The following is a 21,665-nucleotide window of genomic DNA, read 5'->3' as shown; positions in this document are numbered from 1 at the left end:
TTTAGAGCAATGTTGCTGTCAACGGGCAACCAGGTGAGACAGAGAACCCACGACCGATCTAAAGTATCCAGAGAGAATGTGTTGCCCACGGGGAAGTGCCATAGCCACATCGCTCAAAACATTGCCCCGCGTATCATCACCTTTATCATCAAATATTCATCCTCTTGTGTAATTGACGCGTCATCCTCAATAAACTCGTCTCTGGCGTGATACCTCAAACTCTCGAATATTCTGCTCTGGTATGATTTCTGAGCTGTGCGGTGTCCAGAATAATAATCCTCCACTGTGTGTTAATAGGCCAGAGGAGAACTGAGTCTGGTTTCTCTAAGGTTTATTTTTCTCCATCATGCCCTGATGGAGTTTCGGTTCCTTTGGTCGCCTTTGGCTTGGCTTGCTCAGTTGGGGACACTAACATTATATACAAATGAAATTAATGAATGAGGTATTCTTTAATTCTATAAACTATAATACTGATCTGCCAACATTGTCTCTCTCTGATAAATTAAAATAAGCTGATAACATCACTGTTTACTCCAGAACGACTGAACAGCCCAATCTAATTCTGCTGCAGTATTGTCCTGTTTAACACTGAAGCTGCTCTGACACAATCGGCGCTGGAGAAGAGCGATAGAAATAAAGACGACTTGACTTAAGAGACTTGTTGTTTCAGACAGGTTTCCCAAACTCTCGTTTCATGCGTCCCTAATGTCGGCTAGAAGGCCCACGACCAAAGGAACCAAAACTCCATCAAAACTCCACTTTAAATGCTCACAGCTGGATTGTCATTGGCTGTGATATATGGCTGTTTAGGGGCTCTGTGTGCGTGTGTGTGCGTGTGTGTGTGTGTGTGTGTGTGTGTGTGTGTGTGTGTGTGTGTGTGTGTGTGTGTGTGTGTGTGTGTGTGTGTGTGTGTATGCGCGTGTCAAATAGTTAAGTGGAAAGGACTGTTCACTAACAAATAATTCCCAGTATCTTATTGAAAACATTACATTTTGATAATTCAGTGCTTGCCAAAAGTTACTTCCTTTAAAAAATAAACTCATATTTCTTGATATTATTGTCTGTTCCTCCGGTGTGTTCCAGAGGACCTGCTGCCCTTCGGCTTCCCCAGCATTGACATGGGTCCGCAGCTGAAGGTGGTGGAGCGAACCAGAACGGCCACCATGCTCTGCGCCGCCAGCGGGATCCCCGATCCAGAAATATCCTGGTTCAAGGACTTCCTCCCCGTAGAGCCGGCACTCAGCCAAGGCCGGATCAAGCAGCTGCGATCAGGTACGGGGCAGTGTGTGTGTGTGTGAGCCTGTTTATGTGGTTTATGAGGACACAAATTTGTATAACTACATGGGTATTACACTGGTATTACACTATAAATGTGGTTTATGAGGACATATCAAATGTCCTCATAATTCAAACGGCCTTAAAAACATACTAAATGATGATTTTTGAGAAAGTAAAAATGCAGAATGTTTCCTGTGATGGGTAGGTTTAGGGGCAGTGTGTGTGTGTGTGTGTGTGTGTGTGTGTGTGTGTGTGTGTGTGTGTGTGTGTGTGTGTGTGTGTGTGTGTGTGTGTGTGTGTGTGTGTGTGTGTGTGTGTGTGTGTGTGTGTGTGTGTGTGATGGGTAGGTTTAGGGGCAGTGTAAGGGGATAGAAAATACGGTTTGTACAGTATAAAAACCATTACGCCTATGGAGAGTCCCTGTAAACCACATAGACCAACATGTGTGTGTGTGTGTGTGTGTGTGTGTGTGTGTGTGTGTGTGTGTATGAACACGGTCCTGAACACTAATCCTTTCTGTCATTTTCATATTGTATGTAAAATTGACAAAATAATCCACAAATAATGCTTTTTTCACTCAAACACTGAGGTAGATAAGCTCAGATTAATACGGCCTACAATCGATCAGTTCCAAAAAGAAATATAAAACCTGTCCTAACTGAGAGAAAACAAGCTGACGAAGATTGAATCCAGTATTTGGTGGTAAGGTTGCATAAGGAGAGTATGGGCAAATCCTCTGCGGGTCAGAATGATCCGATGTGAGAATGGGAATAAACGTGGCCCGGATTACCGAAGCGGGTCAGTGTGCTTCTCTATCGAACCCTCGAGTGTTAAAGAAGGAAAAAGGTTCTGTTTAAGGAGAAATCTCTTACTTTCATGTTTAACGAGTCGTTTAATTTTTTCTACTGATAATGTATGTTTACGAGGACGTTAATTCATAACATTTAATAAAAAATGTATTAAAGGGACCATATTACGCCCCTTTCACAGGATGTGATATAAAGCTGTGGTGTCCCAGAATGTGTGTGTGAACTTAAAACACCCTCAGATCATTTATTATAGCGTCAAATTTGCCCCTATTTGGGTGAGAGCAAACACACGCCGTTTGTGTGTGTCCCTTTAAATGCAAATGAGCTGCTGCTCCCCGCCCCCTTTCCTGAAGAGGGCGGAGCCTCCACATGAGCTTCAGACACTCAACAACAGAACAGGCCAATCTCACGCACACTGATGTCCGGAATAAGATCAGCCGTTTATATTTGAGCCGGAGTCACAGGCGAGAGACGAGACACGCTTTACACTGAACTAGCAGATCATTAGCATTAGCTGTTGTGGAGTTACGCTGACTCAGCTCATCGACTAGCATTAGCATCGTGTTCATCTATAAAGTGTGTCAGTGCTCATGTGGGATCATTTAACGTAATAAATGTGTGTGTGAATCCCGCAGATATTCGTATTATTAGTAGCATCACATTAGTGATGTTTGTGGAGCACACACTGTAATACTCCAGGAAACAGAAATGGCGTCTCACTCGGGGGCGTGGCTATGCTAAAGGGCCAATCAGCAGCAGGCGTGGGCGGGGCTTCCCTAAAGGGCCAATCAGCAGGTTTCCATGGTAAAGCAATGCCAGTCGTTAGGCTTCCAAATAAGAGCAGATTTCTGATTATTCCCCGAGCCGGATTGAGACCCTGACAGGTGGCAGGTCTAAAGTCGGCCCTTACTCCGCCAGAATAAAGCAATGATTGTCCTGTTAACACCGGGAAGCTGCTTTTGAAAAGCGCTAAATAAATAAAGTGGACTTGACTGTAACCTCAAGATCCGCAGCTGGAGCGCCAAACCTTTGATTGGATCGAAACAAAGGGGAACGTCCTTGATTTCTGCTGTTCTGACACACACACGCGTGAGATGTGCTGTTCTCAAACGGATTCGCCCTTTATGGTTCTCATAAAGCCTACACTATTATACAGTCTTAAATAATAAAGCTTCCGAAAGAGTGTTTTTAAGAACCATTTTTTAACCTTTTCAACGGAATAAAGAGCCTTCCTTTTGGTCGCTCTGGCCTAACAATGCCTGGCTGGGCCAAACAGGATTAAAACCGGCCATAATTCCACATCTCAGTAAAGCGGAGGCTAATAGATTATTGTTTTATCACGATCAACACCAGGTCAAAGCTCGCTCTTCTCTCTTTTCTCATCACAAATCACATCGGAAAGGCATTTATTTTCAATAAAAATTAAGAAAATGTTCTAAATGTGGAAATAAAGTGCCCAACAAAATGTTTAATAATAATAAAAGCATTTATTGGGTAGGGTTAGGTGTAAGGAGGGCCTTTAGTGTCCCTTTAAGATGGCGTCCCATTTAATAATTTAAATAAAAATAATAATTCACACTCTGTCATTATTGCATCCTGTTGAGGTGCGAATAGTATATCGGTCAAAATAAAGTATAAATTACATGTTAGTACAATTTATATTACAAAGAACTGCAACTTTATATGGTGTAATTTAATATGAGTGTTAATAAAATCGAGTCGCTATTTACGCCTAGTTTAAATACCCGCTGCCGTATCTTTAAGAGTCTGGAATCCTTCCATTGCTCAAAAGGTCATTCGATTATTAAAATGTTGGGACTGAAGTCACATGGGGTTGCAGAGAGGGCTCATCGCTGGCCAAATCTCCTTCAGGAAGCTTTACTTTAGGAATCTCTGGAATACAATTATCCGTGTTCAATCACTGCAATAAATGCTCTTCTTCCTCAGTCATGCTGTCTCGTTTCCAGTCTAAATATCTAAATATTCTTAAATCGAGATGCATTTACTACATCAGTGAAACGACAGGAGATGTGTTTCCTTGTTTTGTTGAAAATCAAATCTAAATGAAGAGAGTTTTTGCTTAAAACAGGCAAAATGATCTGCCAATGGGGTGAGGGAAATAATCTGATTTCTGATTGGGACGGAAACAAGAATTGTTGTTTTTATTTTTTTATTTTAGAAATGTAGTAAATAAAAGACTAAGTAAGAAGAGCATTATTGCAGAGATGACGGAATAAGTCATAACTCATCTGATGTGCTGATTTATTGGGTAAGTAGTCGTGGAATAAGCGGGATGGGGTTGATTGTGTGTCGTTATCTCTCGCTTATGCACGCACATATACATGAGCCGTGTATATGATATGTGATTATATATGACACTCATATATATGATATGTGATTATATATGACACTCATGTATATGATATGTGATTATATATGACACTCATGTATATGATATGTGATTATATATGACACTCATGTATATGATATGTGATTATATATGACACTCATGTATATGATATGTGATTATATATGACACTCATGTATATGATATGTGATTATATATGACACTCATGTATATGATATGTGATTATATATGACACTCATGTATATGATATGTGATTATATATGAAACTCATATATAATCAGCTTGATCTGTTGCATACAGTGCATTTGAGCGGCTGTCACTCAAAGCTTTCGTTGTGTTTTTTCTCGTTGTGTGTTCGGTGTGTGTTTCTCAGGAGTCTTTGGTGAGTATCTGTTTATTCTAGACCAACCAAACTCCTCCTCAGCCCGCAGTCCCTCCGACACACACACCTTCGCCACACTGCTAAACACGCTCCTCTTACTCAGTGTGTGTGTCTTGTTTCGAGTCCAAACATCTAAACATTCTTAAATCAAGAAGTATTTACTAGACAAGCAAAAGTAATTGTCTTGTTTTGGGGAAAATAACTCAAAATGAAGAGAGTTTTTGCTTAAAATAAGATAAATAATCTGCCAATGGGGTGAGAGAAATAATCTTAATTCAAACAGAAAACAAGATTATTTTTCTCACCCCATTGGCAGATTATTTATCTTATTTTAAGCAAAAACTCTCTTCATTTTGAGTTATTTTCCCCAAAACAAGACATTTACCTTTACTTGTCTAGTAAATACTTAGTTTTAAGAATTTTTTAGATGTTTGGACTCGAAACAAGACACACACACTGAGTAAGAAGAGCATTTTTTGCAGTGCCCCTGATCCTCCGACACACACCTCGTGTCCTGAACCTGCTCCCAATCCTATCTCAAATGACACACTTCATGAGCGTTTCAGTCTTCAGTCTCAACGGCCAATGCGTGTGTGTGTCCGCTAAAGGGTTAGTTCACCCAAAAATGTAAAGTGTGTCATTAATTCCTCCTGTGGTTGGCCAGCCGTCAGACCTCCGCTCATCTTCACACACAGATGAAGATATTAGTGTTGAAATCCGATGGCTCAGAAAGGCCTTCATTGACACCAATGTCATTTCCTCTCTCAAGACCCATAAAGGCACTAAAGACGTCGTTACAAAGCCCATCTCACTACAGCGGCTCTACAATCATTAATGAAGAGGCCAGAATAGAGTTAGTGCGCAAAAACACTAAATAACGACTTATATAGTGATGGCCGATTTCAGAACAAAGCTTCGAACCGTTACGAGTCAGTGAATCGATTCATGATTCGACCCGTTATGAGTCAGTGAATCGACTCATGAATCGAACCGTTGTGAGTCAGTGAATCGACTCATGATTCGAACCGTTATGAGTCAGTGAATCGACTCATGATTCGAACCGTTATGAGTCAGTGAATCGATTCATGATTCGAACCGTTGTGAGTCAGTGAATCGACTCATGATTCGAACCGTTATGAGTCAGTGAATCAATTCATGATTCGGATCGCCAAAGTCTAAAATCAAAGACTCAATGACCAGTGCTGCGTTCCACTCCACTTTAAGAGACGCACTTGCAAACTTCCCTAAGCACTTCCCCTCGGGGGAATCCCTGCCGCCATTTTGAAGTGCGTTCCACTAAGTGAAGTGGACAAGGGAAGTTTATATGGACAGACCCTCGATTTTGACTGAGTGAGCGAGTCTACTTCATATGTACACTTCAGACAGCTTCATATACCACAATGCAATGCGATTGTGACGTCACCACATATCGCGTTTAATTTACCCCACCACAAACAACTCTATGATATTTTTAAAAACATTTAAAACAACCCAAACACATCCATATACATATAGAATGCTGCATTAAACAATTTCGTAATGGAAAAAAATAAATAATAAATCAACTCAAAAGTGGATTCCAAGTGATCAAGGGCTTCGGGCGTTCCAGTTCAGTCCATTGCAAAGTTTCCGCCAGTAGGGGGCACTCATGCAGCGTAGGCATGACGCACATCCGAGTGAACGAGACGGAGGGAAGTTCGCGAGTGAAGGGCGTGATCAAAATGAACTGGAACGCAGCACTGTTCATAACGTCCGCCTTATTCTTAAACGAATCAGCCGTTTCAACGAATCGACTCAGTGACTCACTCATTAAGACTCACCTGCTGCCCCCTACTGGTGGTTAGTTTCATGTTTAAACACTTTCCAACATTTATTATTTGTATATTCAAAAATATTTAAAACAATCTCATAAAAAAAACATTGTATGCAGTAATATTTCAGTGTTAATTTAATTAGATTGGTAACAGCCCGGCAGCATCTTATTGTAATTTAATTTATAGATCAAATTTAAGAATATAAACGGAAAGGTGAAGCATAGCGTAGCCTATATTTGAAAAGATTATGGAAAAATGCCCTTTATAAAATGTAAAAATATCAAAGATATGCAGATTTAAATATGCAAACACACACACACACACACACACACACACACTAAGCGTCACTGTGGCCGGCGGTCCTAACCCTGTGCAGATCATGGACGGAGACGTTTTGAAGAATGGCCTTCCGGTTCCCTGGACTTCCATTAGATGGAGAAATAGGCCAACGGAACCAGCATTGTTCAACATGTCTTCGGCAGATGTTATTTCTTGTTTGAAGCCCAAACTCAGTTTATTTGTCCTCAGTCGTGTCCAGTAAATGTGTCCTAATGTTGTCCATCTGCCCTGATCTCTGTCCCATAATGCTCTGCTTCTGTTCTTCTCCTGCACTGATATTACTGACACCCGTCAGACAGAACACACTGAGAATCCAAGGTGTGTGTGTGTGTGTGTGTGTGTCTGTCTGTGTGTGTGTGTGTGTGTGTGTGTGTGTGTGTGTGTGTGTGTGTGTGTGTGTGTGTGTGTGTGTGTGTGTGTGAAACGGGTTATTAGTGGTGGACTGACCGATGTTTGACCACCTTCAGATAGTCCCGCCCCTGAGCGGCGTGGGGAAGCAGAACGAGCTGTGATTGGTCGTTTTAAACATGAGGATTGTATCTGAATCATAAGCCGTCCTCCTCAAGCTCGTGGCGCTCAGGCTCTAACGGGTGATGAGGTCTCTGTGGAGGAAACCAATGAGTTTTGTTTGTCTGGTTTTATGAAGCTCTGTGTAAATGAATGTGCCTTTATGACAGTCAGAGGGTGATGTGCGTGTCACTTGTAGAACAACATGAAAGTTTCTAAACATCCTGAGATTATGAATATTAATGCTCTGTCTGTTCTCTCTCCTCTTTCCCTTCTTGTTTTCTCCTCTGTTTATGTCTCTCTGATTGACCTGTCTGTCTGTCTGTCTGTTTGTGTGCCCGGCTGCCTGTCTGTCTGCCTGTCTGTCTCTCTGATTGACCTGTTTGCCTGTCTGTTTGTCTGTGTGCCCGTCTGTCTGTCTGCCTGTCTGTCTGTCTGTCTGTCTGTCTGTCTGCCTGTCTGTTTGTCTGTGTGCCTGTCTGTCTGTATGTCTGTCTGTGTGCCCGTCTGTCTGTCTGCCCGTCTGTCTGTCTGCCTGTCTGTCTGTCTTTCTGCCTGTCTTTCTGCCTGTCTGTCTGTCTGTCTGTCTGCTTGCTTGTCTATCTGTCTGCTTGCTTGTCTGTCTATCTGTCTGCTCGCTTGTCTGTCTGTCTGTCTGCTCGCCTGACTGTCTGTCTGTCTGCCTGTCTTTCTGCCTGTCTGTCTTTCTGCCTGCCTGTATGCCTGTCTGTCTGTCTGCTCGCTTGTCTGTCTATCTGTCTGTCTGTCTGTCTGCTCGCTTGTCTGTCTTTCTACCTGTATGCCTGTCTGTCTGCTCGCCTGTCTGTCTGTCTGTCTGACTTTCTGTCTGTCTGCTCGCCTGTCTGTCTGTCTGAATTTCTGTCTGTCTGCTCGCCTGTCTGTCTGTCTGCTCGTCTGTCTGTCTGTCTGCCTGTCTTTCTGCCTGTTTGTCTTTCTGCCTGCCTGTATGCCTGTCTGTCTTTCTGCTCGCTTGTCTGTCTGTCTGCCTGACTTTCTGTCTGTCTGCTCGTCTGCCTGCCTGTCTGTCTGTCTGCCTGTCTTTCTGCCTGTTTGTCTTTCTGCCTGCCTGTATGCCTGTCTGTCTTTCTGCTCGCTTTTCTGCCTGTCTGTCTGTCTGTCTGTTGTCTGTCTGCCCGTCTGTCTGTCTGTCTGCCCGCCTATCTGTCTGCCTGTCTGTCGGCCTGTCTGCCTGTCTGTCTGTGTGACCGCCTGTCTGTGTGCCCACCTGTCTGTCTGCCTGTCTGTCTGCCTGCCTGCCTGTCTGTCTGTCTGTCTGCCTGTCTGTATGCCCACCTGTCTGTCTGTGTGCCCGTCTGTCTGCCTGCCTGCCTGTCTGTGTGCCTGTCTGTCTGTGTGCCCGCCTGTCTGCCTGCCTGTCTGTGTGCCCGCCTGTCTGTCTGTCTGCCTGCCCTCCTGTCTGGCTGTCTGCCTGCCCGCCTGTCTGGCTGTCTGCCTGTCTATATGTCTCTCTGCCTGCCTGCCTGTCTGGCTGTCTGTTTGCCTGTCTGTCTGTCTGCCTGCCTGCCTACCTGCTTGTCTACCTGCCTGTCTGTCTGTCTGCCTGTATATCTGTCTCTCTGCCTGCCTGCCCGCCTGTCTGTCTGTCTGCCTACCTACCTGCTTGTCTACCTGCCTGCCTGTCTGTCTGTCTGCCTGTCTGTCTGTCTATCTGTCTCTCTGCTTGCCTGCCTGCCTGCCTATCTGTCTGTCTGCCTGTCTGACTGCCCGTCTGTCTCTGTCTGTCTGCCTGTCTGCCTGTTTGTTTGTTTGTCTGTCTATCTGTCTGTTTCTCTCCCTGTCTCTCTCTCTCTCTGCCTGTCTTTCTCTCTCTGCCTGTCTGTCTGTCTGTCTGCCCGTCTGTCTGTCTGTCTCTCTCTCTCTGCCTGCCTGTCTCTCTACCTGTCTGTCTCTCTACCTGTCTCTCTGTTTGTCTGTCTCTCTCTCTGCCTGCCTGTCTCTCTCTCTCTGCCTGTCTCTCTCTGCCTGTCTAACGCTCTGCCTGTCTCTCTCTGCCTGTCTGTCTCTCTGTCTGTCTCTCTCTCCACCTGTCTCTCTCTCTCTCTCTCTCTCTCTCTCTCTCTCTCTCTCTCTCTCTCTCTCTCTCTCTCTCTCTCTCTCTCTCTCTCTCCGCCTGTCTCTCTGTCTCCCCCTGTCTCTCTCTCTCCGTCTGTCTCTCTCTCTCCCCTGTCTCTCTCTCTCTCCGCCTGTCTCTCTCTCTCCGCCTGTCTCTCTCTCTCTCCGCCTGTCTCTCTCTCCCCCTGTCTCTCTATCTCTCCCCTGTCTCTCTCTCTCTCCACCTGTCTCTCTCCCCCTGTCTCTCTCTCTCCCCCTGTCTCTCTCTCTCCGCCTGTCTCTCTCTCTCCGCCTGTCTCTCTCTCTCTCCGCCTGTCTCTCTCTCCCCCTGTCTCTCTATCTCTCCCCTGTCTCTCTCTCTCTCTCTCCACCTGTCTCTCTCCGCCTGTCTCTCTGTCTCCCCCTGTCTCTCTGTCTCCCCCTGTCTCTCTCTCTCCCCTGTCTCTCTCTCTCTCCGCCTGTCTCTCTCTCTCCGCCTGTCTCTCTCTCTCTCCGCCTGTCTCTCTCTCCCCCTGTCTCTCTATCTCTCCCCTGTCTCTCTCTCTCTCCACCTGTCTCTCTCCCCCTGTCTCTCTCTCTCCCCCTGTCTCTCTCGCTCCGCCTGTCTCTCTCTCTCCCCCTGTCTCCCTCTCTCTCCTCCTGTCTCTCTCTCCCCCTGTCTCTCTCTCTCCGCCTGTCTCTCTCTCCCCCTGTCTCTCTCTCTCCGCCTGTCTCTCTCTCCCCCTGTCTCTCTATCTCTCCCCTGTCTCTCTCTCTCTCCACCTGTCTCTCTCCCCCTGTCTCTCTCTCTCCCCCTGTCTCTCTCGCTCCGCCTGTCTCTCTCTCTCCCCCTGTCTCCCTCTCTCTCCTCCTGTCTCTCTCTCCCCCTGTCTCTCTCGCTCCCCCTGTCTCTCTCTCCCCCTGTCTCTCTCGCTCCGCCTGTCTCTCTCTCCCCCTGTCTCTCTCTCTCCGCCTGTCTCTCTCTCTCTCTCCCGCAGGAGCTCTGCAGATCGAGCGCAGTGAGGAGACGGATCAGGGGAAGTATGAGTGTGTAGCCTCTAACTCTCAGGGCGTGCGATACTCGTCTCCGGCTAACTTATACGTGAGAGGTATGGACCACAGTAGGTACTCCGTAGGTAATACTCTTCTATCCACACGTCAGACAGACAGCTTCTTTAATTTACCCAGCAGCCCCTGCAGCACTCCTGAACCAGCACTAGCATTATTAGCATTAACTAAAACACGCAACGTTTGACTAATGTTCCATCAGGAAAACTGAACCTGGAATCAAAACTAAAACCAAACAAATGCTGGAAGTAAAAGAAACGTTTACATTTAAAAAACTCTTTTTCAGCTAGTTGCCAAGGCGACACAATTACTAAAATTTTAAATTAATGAAAACGAAAAACACACAAATAAACACTAGTTTAAAATATAAATAAAAACATCTCAGTGATATTAAAATAGCGCTGATTCCCGTCAAGCTAGGAAAACGTTATTTCTCAATGCAGGTCTTTTCTTGGTTTAGCGAACATTCCATCATTTCTTCAAACGTTACTTTTGAATGTTCGTAAACAAGCAGCACCAGTTGATGAGGTAGAACTCAGATTAGAGAACATTATTAAAGATCTGATAACGCTGAACAAACGTTGTATTAATGTTTCTGTTTCTGATCCGCTGAACTCAGCTTTATCCCGCCGGATTCATCCCGACTCTCGGAGCATTAAGAAAGATAATTGATTTGAAATGAATTGGGTTTACAGGCATGTAATTGTTTCTGTAAACTCTATTAGTGATATTTGCCATCAGGCTTAAGCGCTCATGGCCTAGTGATCCGGAAAGAGTTTAATAGGGAATAAAAGCAGACGAATGAGCGGGAATGATCCGGAAAGAGTTTAATAGGGTATAAAAGCAGACGAATGAACGGGAATGATCCTGAAAGAGTTTAATATGGGAATAAAAGCAGACGAATGAGCGGGAATGATCCTGAAAGAGTTTAATAGGGAATAAAAGCAGACGAATGAGCGGGAATGATCCGGAAAGAGTTTAATAGGGAATAAAAGCAGACGAATGAGCGGGAATGATCCGGAAAGAGTTTAATAGGGAATAAAAGCAGACGAATGAGCGGGAATGATCCGGAAAGAGTTTAATAGGGAATAAAAGCAGACGAATGAGCGGGAATGATCCGGAAAGAGTTTAATAGGGAATAAAAGCAGACGAATGAGCGGGAATGATCCGGAAAGAGTTTAATAGGGAATAAAAGCAGACGAATGAGCGGGAATGATCCGGAAAGAGTTTAATAGGGAATAAAAGCAGACGAATGAGCGGGAATGATCCGGAAAGAGTTTAATAGGGAATAAAAGCAGACGAATGAGCGGGAATGATCCGGAAAGAGTTTAATAGGGAATAAAAGCAGACGAATGAGCGGGAATGATCCGGAAAGAGTTTAATAGGGAATAAAAGCAGACGAATGAGCGGGAATGATCCGGAAAGAGTTTAATAGGGAATAAAAGCAGACGAATGAGCGGGAAAGATCCAGAAAGAGTTTAATAGGGAATAAAAGCAGACGAATGAGCGGGAATGATCCGGAAAGAGTTTAATAGGGAATAAAAGCAGACGAATGAACGGGAATGATCCTGAAAGAGTTTAATAGGGAATAAAAGCAGACGAATGAGCGGGAATGATCCGGAAAGAGTTTAATAGGGAATAAAAGCAGACGAATGAGCGGGAATGATCCGGAAAGAGTTTAATAGGGAATAAAAGCAGACAAATGAGCGGGAATGCTCCGGAAAGAGTTTAATAGGGAATAAAAGCAGACGAATGAGTGGGAATGATCCGGAAAGAGTTTAATAGGGAATAAAAGCAGACGAATGAGAGGGAATGATCCTGAAAGAGTTTAATAGGGAATAAAAGCAGACGAATGAGTGGGAATGATCCTGAAAGAGTTTAATAGGGAATAAAAGCAGACGAATGAGCGGGAATGATCCTGAAAGAGTTTAATAGGGAATAAAAGCAGACGAATGAGCGGGAATGATCCGGAAAGAGTTTAATAGGGTATAAAAGCAGACGAATGAACGGGAATGATCCGGAAAGAGTTTAATAGGGAATAAAAGCAGACGAATGAGCGGGAAAGATCCGGAAAGAGTTTAATAGGGAATAAAAGCAGACGAATGAGCGGGAATGATCCTGAAAGAGTTTAATAGGGAATAAAAGCAGACGAATGAGCGGGAATGATCCGGAAAGAGTTTAATAGGGAATAAAAGCAGACGAATGAGCGGGAATGATCCGGAAAGAGTTTAATAGGGAATAAAAGCAGACGAATGAGCGGGAATGATCCTGAAAGAGTCTAATAGGGAATAAAAGCAGACGAATGAGCGGGAATGATACGGAAAGAGTTTAATAGGGAATAAAAGCAGACGAATGAGCGGGAAAGATCCGGAAAGAGTTTAATAGGGAATAAAAGCAGACGAATGAGCGGGAATGATCCGGAAAGAGTTTAATAGGGAATAAAAGCAGACGAATGAGCGGGAATGATCCGGAAAGAGTCTAATAGGGAATAAAAGCAGACGAATGAGCGGGAATGATCCTGAAAGAGTCTAATAGGGAATAAAAGCAGACGAATGAGCGGGAATGATCCGGAAAGAGTCTAATAGGGAATAAAAGCAGACGAATGAGCGGGAATGATCCGGAAAGAGTTTAATAGGGAATAAAAGCAGACGAATGAGCGGGAATGATCCGGAAAGAGTTTAATAGGGAATAAAAGCAGACGAATGAGCGGGAATGATCCAGAAAGAGTTTAATAGGGAATAAAAGCAGACGAATGAGCGGGAAAGATCCGAGTTTTAACAGGGAATTAAAGCAGACAAAAGAGCGGGAAAGATCCAAGTTTTAATAGGGAATAAAAGCAGACAAATGAGCGGGAAAGATCCGAGTTTTAAGAGGGAATAAAAGAGCGGGAATGATCTGAGTTTTAATAGGGAATAAAAGAGCTGGAAAGATCCGAGTTTTAATAGGGAATAAAAGAGCGGGAAAGATCCGAGTTTTAATAGGGAATAAAAGAGCGGGAATGATCCAAGTTTTAATAGGGAATAAAAGAGCTGGAAAGATTCGAGTTTTAATAGGGAATAAAGGAGCGGGAATGATCCGAGTTTTAATAGGGAATAAAAGAGCGGGAATGATTCGAGTTTTAAGAGGGAATAAAAGAGCCGGAATGATCCGAGTTTTAATAGGGGAAAAAAGAGCGGGAATGATTCGAGTTTTAATAGGGATTAAAAGAGCGGGAATGATCTGAGTTTTAATAGGGAATAAAAGAGCGGGAATGATCCGAGTTTTAATAGGGATTAAAAGAGCGGGAATGATCTGAGTTTTAATAGGGATTAAAAGAGCGGGAATGATCTGAGTTTTAATAGGGATTAAAAGAGCGGGAAAGATCTGAGTTTTAATAGGGAATAAAAGAGCGGGAATGATCCGAGTTTTAATAGGGAACAAAAGAGCCAGAAAGATCAGAGTTTTAATAGGGAATAAAAGAGCAGGAAAGATCCGAGTTTTAATAGGGAATAAAAGAGAGGGAATGATCCGAGTTTTAATAGGGAATAAAAGAGCGGGAATGATTCGAGTTTTAAGAGGGAATAAAAGAGCGGGAATGATCCGAGTTTTAATAGGGAATAAAAGAGCGGGAAAGATCCGAGTTTTAATAGGGAATAAAAGAGCGGGAATGATCTGAGTTTTAATAGGGAATAAAAGAGCAGGAAAGACTCGAGTTTTAATAGGGAATAAAAGAGCGGGAATGATCCGAGTTTTAATAGGGAATAAAAGAGCGGGAATGATTCGAGTTTTAAGAGGGAATAAAAGAGCGGGAATGATTCGAGTTTTAATAGGGAATAAAAGAGCAGGAATGATTCGAGTTTTAATAGGGATTAAAAGAGCGGGAATGATTCGAGTTTTAATAGGGATTAAAAGAGCGGGAATGATTCAAGTTTTAATAGGGAATAAAAGAGCGGGAATGATCTGAGTTTTAATAGGGAATAAAAGAGCGGGAATGATCCGAGTTTTAATAGGGAATAAAAGAGCAGGAATGATTCGAGTTTTAATAGGGAATAAAAGAGCGGGAATGATTCGAGTTTTAAGAGGGAATAAAAGAGCGGGAATGATTCGAGTTTTAATAGGGATTAAAAGAGCGGGAATGATTCGAGTTTTAAGAGGGAATAAAAGAGCAGGAAAGATTCGAGTTTTAATAGGGAATAAAAGAGCGGGAATGATCTGAGTTTTAATAGGGAATAAAAGAGCGGGAATTATTCGAGTTTTAATAGGGAATAAAAGAGCGGGAATGATCTGAGTTTTAATAGGGAATAAAAGAGCAAGAATTATTCGAGTTTTAATAGGGAATAAAAGAGCGGGAATGATCTGAGTTTTAATAGGGAATAAAAGAGCGGGAATTATTCGAGTTTTAATAGGGAATAAAAGAGCGGGAATTATCTGAGTTATAATAGGGAATAAAAGAGCGGGAATGATCTGAGTTTTAATAGGGAATAAAAGAGCGGGAATGATTCGAGTTTTAATAGGGAATAAAAGAGCAGGAATTATCCGAGTTTTAATAGGGAATAAAAGAGCGGGAATGATCTGAGTTATAATAGGGAATAAAAGAGCGGGAATGATCTGAGTTATAATAGGGAATAAAAGAGCGGGAATGATCTGAGTTTTAATAGGGAATAAAAGAGCGGGAATGATTCGAGTTTTAATAGGGAATAAAAGAGCGGGAATGATCTGAGTTATAATAGGGAATAAAAGAGCGGGAATGGTCCGAGTTTTAAGAGGGAATAAAAGAGCGGGAATGATCCGAGTTTTAAGAGGGAATAAAAGAGCGGGAATGATCTGAGTTATAATAGGGAATAAAAGAGCGGGAATGGTCCGAGTTTTAAGAGGGAATAAAAGAGCGGGAATGATCCGAGTTTTAAGAGGGAATAAAAGAGCGGGAATGATTCGAGTTTTAATAGGGAATAAAAGAGCGGGAATGATCCGAGTTTTAATAGGGAATAAAAGAGCGGGAATGATCTGAGTTATAATAGGGAATAAAAGAGCGGGAATGGTCCGAGTTTTAAGAGGGAATAAAAGAGCGGGAATGATCTGAGTTTTAAGAGGGAATAAAAGAGCGGGAATGATTCGAGTTTTAAGAGGGAATAAAAGAGCGGGAATGATCCGGCCCACACTCGGAGTGCTGCATGAGGCCTATGCTAACACTTTCTTTGCTTGTTCATTTCTGGTTGTTTGTTTTTTTGTTTGTTTGTTTGTTTGTTTGTTATTAATTACTAATCAGAACTAATCTGACTTCACTAAATTCATGATGCACTAAAAGGTCTTTGTGTGTGTTCTCAGTTTGCTTGTGATATTTTCAGTTTATTTATTTCTTTATGAAGTGAGTTTCTCAGAGTAGAGCAAGGCCAAGCCACAATATCTCTAATATTTGGGACTGTTTATGAATATTCTGCCACACAAACGAGCTTTGAGCTAATGAATGAGAGCCTGTGGCAGATGAAGATGGTTGCAGTGGCCTTTTTACTCTCTCTGTGTGTTTCCTGGTTTTCTCTCTGCTTTCCATCTCAAACCTTTACACCCTCAGAGCTGCGAGAAGGTTGGTGTGTTTTTTTGTTTATTTGCTCTCTTATTTTTTGTTTGGCATTTAAAGAGAAATAAATGTGAGTCGAGCCGTCAGCAGTGATGAACCCTAAGGTCAGATGAGGTCGTGTCAGGCTCGTGTGGTGCATTGTGGGATTTGTGTCCGCTCGGAAGGCCACGGAAACCCAGCAATTGGAAACGTCTGCATGACGACGGATGCATGCCTGATCGGCGCAGCGCTGTGATTGGCTGTGCTCGTGTGCTGCTGTAACTCCTCGTGTTTGTGTGTGTGTGTGTGTGTGTGTGTGTATCTGCTTGTGTCTCTGCATCCATGTGCATGTCTCTCTGTGCGTGTGTGTGTGTGTGCTTGTGTTTGTGAAATATCAGGACACAAATGTGTATAATGACACAGGTACTACAGGAGAGGGTGAAATATGAGGACATTACCCATGGCCCCACTTTTCAAGAGGCTTATAAATCGTACAGGAGGAGTTTTTTTGAGAAAGTAAAAGTGTATGTGTGTGTGTGTGTGTGTGTGTGTGTGTGTGTGTGTGTGTGTGTGTGTGTGTGTGTGTGTGTGTGTGTGCAAGGATAGAGAGTAGAAAAGGAGAGAAGGAAAACATGGCAATACAAGTGCAAGACAGGTCGTAACACCCTTACACACAGAGAGTCTACATACAGTGGATTGACTCAGAATTGAACGGCCGCCATGGTGCGTCAGCCAATTCATTGTCTTTGCCTTTCGTGTAAAAAATTTCCAGGTTAAAATTTGGAAAAAGGGAGACCAGCGCATAATTCGTTGGGTTGAGTTCTTCATACGGGACAAGAACACTAATAGGTTGTGGTCGGTAAATCCGACGATCGACAGGGAACTAGAGCCAACATATACCTCAAAGTGTTGTAACGCCATTAGCCACGAGCTAGTGCTTCCTTCTCGATGGTACTGTAATTTAATTGGTGTTTTAGAAATTTCTTTGAGGTATATGTTGGCTCTAGTTACCTCTAGATCCCGGACGAGCCCCCAATTATTACGCCCTGCAGTCTAGGGGAAGGAAATAAACACGCTAGCCAGGCATAATATAAAGAAAATGGGTTGTGGTTTGGAATCCCAGCACCGAACCACTCCAGTTTATAATCAAACATGCTCAACCAACCATCATTAATGATTAATGTATTAAGTATTCATACAGAAGATGGCGAGCAGCTCGTCAGGTTGTCCAAAGGCTAAAATAACAAACAAAAAAGAAACAGAGAGGTACACTAATAAACCTAATGGAAGCAAAAAGAAAAGAGATATAATTAACCGAACTGCCTAACATAAACAGAACCCAAACAAGTTTCCAAATAAATAGCAGGACACCCTACGCTCTGGTGATGGGTTAGATGCCCAAACGTCAAAGAACACAGTTAAACATTGATCATCGGCCAGAGGAGGGATCCGGACTGCGGACGGCGTCCTTTTATCATCCACGCCTCAGCTGGATGACCAATAGCAATCATCCACCCAATCAGTGGACAACCTATCAGAGCAAGGATAGAGAGTAGGAAAGGAGAGAAAGAAAACACGGCAATACAGGTGCAAGACACAGGTCGTAACACTGAGTGATTGGTAGGTTTGGGAGTAGGAGCTGTGTGTGTGTGTGTGTGTGTGTGTGTGTGTGTGTGTGTGTGTGTGTGTGTGTGTGTGTGTGTGTGTGTGTGTGTGTGACTGGTAGGTTTAGGGGTAGGGACAGTGTAGGGGGATAGTAAATACAGTTTGTATAGTATAAAAACCATTACGGCAATGGAATGTCCAAACATTTCACAAAAACAAATGTGTGTTTGCTTGTGTGTGTGTGTGTGTGTGTGTGTGGTGGGGGGTGGGGGGGCTGCGGGCGGGCGGCGCTTGCTCCAGTGATGGACCTACTTTCCGCTGAGAATCAGGTTCGATCGATCGCGCCACGCATCACTTTTATCAGAGCGCTGATCGGGCTGATGTCTCATCGACAGCTGTCAGTCAAACGTCACGTGATCAGAACCTTTCTTCAGTCACTCTGGCGTCCGATTGATGAGCATTGATTGTAAAACTGACTTCATACAGCTGACGATGATCTGGCGAATCGCTGACGTGAGCGTGACTGAAGTCGAACATTGATAAAGTGGGATATAATCAGCAGATATTGATCTGGGTTGAAATGGTCATCTATTCTCTCAGAACTCATTCTGGCTAATTGTGTTAACCAGCTCAATTATGACTAATATCTGGAAAATATGATGTTCGTCCTCAGTGTTTTCCAGACAAACATTCTTAAATCAAGACACATTTACTGGAGAAGAGAAATAACCTTCTTTTTTTATAAAAAAAAATTGTCAAGAGTTTGTGCTTAAAACAAGAATAAATATACCTACAAGCAGCCTCAGATCAAGTCCAACACTGAGCAATAGAAAACATTTGAAGATGAATTTAGGCAAAATGGCTGAAAAATCATAAATATAGCCACTGGTAAAATGATTTAAAGGTTTATCACTTTCGACCAATAGGTGGCGCTAAACGGAAACAGTTTTATGTATCAATTCGAAATCTATAACTTTTTGACAGCACAGTCTGAAGATGCCCTGACTCGAATTTGGTGAAAATTGGACAAATTGCAGGAGTTAAAAAAGTAGGTTTTAAAAGAAATTCAAAATGGCTGACAGGAAGTTTGGCCACTTTGGCAAAATATGTATACTTATACTCTGCATGACCCAATGAATCTATTACAATAGGCAAAATAAATCAAAAGTTATTTGCATTTTTGAAAATTTTGTTATAGTTTTTGATTTTGGGCTTTCAGGACATGGTGCTGAAGACACATACCAATTTTAGTAATGATACGCCAATGTGATCTTAAAATATAGCATTTTTTGACAAAATTCAAAATGGCTGACACTCAAAAATAGCCGATATGGTAAAATTGTGTATTGTTTCGACTGAATGTAAAGAGACAAGTTTTGTGATTTTTGGCCAAAAAAAAACGTTCAGACATTAATAATAAGTTTTAATAATAATAAGTTTTATTTATATAGCGCCTTTCCCATACTCAAGGTCGCTGTACAAAAAAATATACATACACAAAATAGACATACATAAACAATATATGACATAAACATACACATATACAGGGGAGAAAACTATTCTAAGCAGAGAAAGATTGGAAATATTGTAAGAAAAGATATGTTTTTAGTTGAGACTTGAAGGTGGATATAGAAACAGTGTCGCGTAGAGAAAAGGGGAGGGAATTCCAGAGTTTCGGGGCCACAGCACTGAACGATCTTCCACCCATACTAGAAAGACGGAAACGAGGTACAGTGAGTAGTCTAGAGTCAGATGACCGGAGAGTACGCGGAGGACAATACCAGTGCAGAAGTTCAGATATATAATGGGGAGCTAGTCCATGCAGACATTTAAAAGTTAACAGTAGAATTTTGTATTGGATGCGGACAGAGACAGGTAGCCAATGAAGATTATAGAGCAAAGGGGTAATGTGGTCCGATTTTTTGACTTGGTGGATGACTCTGCAAGCAGAATTTTGTACATATTGTAGTCTAGCGATAGTTTTAGCGGGAAGCCCAATAAGCAGTGAATTACAATAGTCAATACGTGAGGTTATTAAAGCATTGATTAGAGTTTCGGCATCTTTAGTGCTGAGAGCTGGTCGTAGTCGGGCGATGTTACGAAGGTTGTAGAATGAAGTCTTGGTAACTGAACTAATATGAGCTTGAAATGTAAGAGCAGAGTCAAATGTTATGCCTAGATTTTTAGCAGTGTGCGATGGAATTACTGAGGACCCATCAACAAGTAGACTCAGTTCAGACTTTTTTAGATTATAAGCAAATGTAAATTTGTTCGTATCCCCGGTCCACTAGGTGGCGCTGTGCCGAAATGTGCAGGTCGCCTCAGGTCATGCTTATGACAACACACACCAAGTTTGTCCAGAATACACTAAAGCGTTGAGGAGATAGAGCCTCACATTCATTTTAGCACGCTCTTCGCCTGTATTCGAGAACGGTTTGATGAATCGATTTTTGTCAGCTTGGTCTGAAGATGATCTAGTTAAATTCTCATGAAAATCAGAGCAATGGGAGTTTGGAATAAGGCTTTTCAGAAAATTTTACAGATCGTCCTCTATTCGTGTGCCTAATTTCACAACATTTGACTACACGGTTCCATAGACTCAAGAGCGGAAGAAGAAGAAAGCCAACAATTACATTAGGAGCCTATAAACCTTCAGCGCTTGACCCTAAATATCTGCCGATGGGGTCAGACGAATCAACTTTATTCAATCAGAAAACAACACTGCAAAAAAAATCTTTCTTAGTATTTTTGTCGTTTCTAGTCAAAATATCAAAAAATTCTTACATTAAGAAACATTTACTAGTCAAGTACAAATGATTGTCTTGTTTTGGGGAAAAATAACTAAAATGAAGAGAGTTTTTGCTTAAAATAAGATAAATAATCTGCCAATGGGGTGAGAAAAATAATCTTGTTTTCTGTTTGAGTTAAGATTATTTTTCTCACCCCTTTGGCAGATTATTTATCTTATTTTAAGCAAAAACTTGAAAAAAAATTTTTAGTTATTTTTCCCCGAACCAAGACAATTACTTTTGCTTGTCTAGTAAATACTTCTTGTTTAAAGAATTTTTAAATGGTTGGACTAGAAACAACTGCCTTTTTTGCAGTGAAAATGATTGTTCTGACTCCATTGGCAGATATTAGTTCTTGTTTTAAGCACAAACTCACTTCATTTGTCTTAGTATCGTCAGTCATTTCTCTTCTTGTTTAGATATTTGTGCTGGAGAACGAGACAGAGAATGGCATAGAAACAATCTGGAATGATTTGGCTCATGAATATTAATCATGTGATGTTCACCCAACAGTCTTACATGACATGGCGTCAAGCAGAACAAAATGATTATTTCCCGTAAGGAGAGAGAGAAACTTTGACTGTTTTCTGAAAGCAGCCGTTCTCAGCATGACAGACGATCCGATGGGATCAGAATCATAATCCCAGATCACCTGTGCTCTCGTAATCAATCCGCCCCGGGGTTTATAAGGCTGCGTAAGCCCAGAAGCTTGGCAGTTGTTCTGGCTTCTCTTTGTTTGGTCTGTCTCTGTGTTCTGTGGCATGAGCTGCATGAAGTGTCGTCTGCTTTACTGGGTTTTTTAGGGAAAAGTGTGTTTGTCATCAGAGAGTGGCCTGTTTTCATTCTGTCACCGTGATGAAGAACTCGCTCCGCTTCTGCTCCTGGAAAACTGTTGAAAGTCACATCATCTGTCAGAAGGATGACGAGTGAGAGGCAGAAGGAGGAGAAGAAAGACGAGCCAAACCTCCTGCGTCTCACAGATGTGAATCCAGGGCTAAATCTGAACGCGTGTTTAATCGGCGGGATGATGTCATGTTTGTGCGGCGTCTGCGTGGCGTTAGGCCTGTAAGTCGTACGTTTTTTACATGGCGGGAAACGAT

The 21,665-nt window shown here is 42.6% G+C and overlaps 1 protein-coding gene across 11 annotated transcripts in view; it reads left to right on the top strand.

Annotated features, from left to right (window-relative positions):
- Positions 1–21,665, top strand: part of ptprsb (protein tyrosine phosphatase receptor type Sb) — a 113,542-nt gene that overhangs the window by 35,695 nt on the left and 56,182 nt on the right. For 6 of the 11 annotated variants that reach the window (XM_067452949.1, XM_067452944.1, XM_067452948.1 and 3 more), the window contains exons 6-7: positions 1,084–1,272; positions 10,569–10,706. In XM_067452949.1, coding sequence (XP_067309050.1) covers positions 1,084–1,272; positions 10,569–10,706 — 327 coding nt within the window. Of the gene's footprint in view, positions 1–1,083; positions 1,273–10,568; positions 10,707–15,820; positions 16,199–21,665 lie in introns of those variants that run through there. The other 5 variants (XM_067452951.1, XM_067452945.1, XM_067452953.1 and 2 more) reach the window with 3 other exon arrangements.

The sequence above is a fragment of the Pseudorasbora parva genome, chromosome 9 (assembly GCF_024679245.1).
Source record: "Pseudorasbora parva isolate DD20220531a chromosome 9, ASM2467924v1, whole genome shotgun sequence".
Classification (NCBI taxonomy): domain Eukaryota; kingdom Metazoa; phylum Chordata; class Actinopteri; order Cypriniformes; family Gobionidae; genus Pseudorasbora; species Pseudorasbora parva.
The sequence above is the reverse complement of the archived record's forward strand: the minus strand, read 5'-3'. Positions and strand labels throughout refer to the sequence as shown.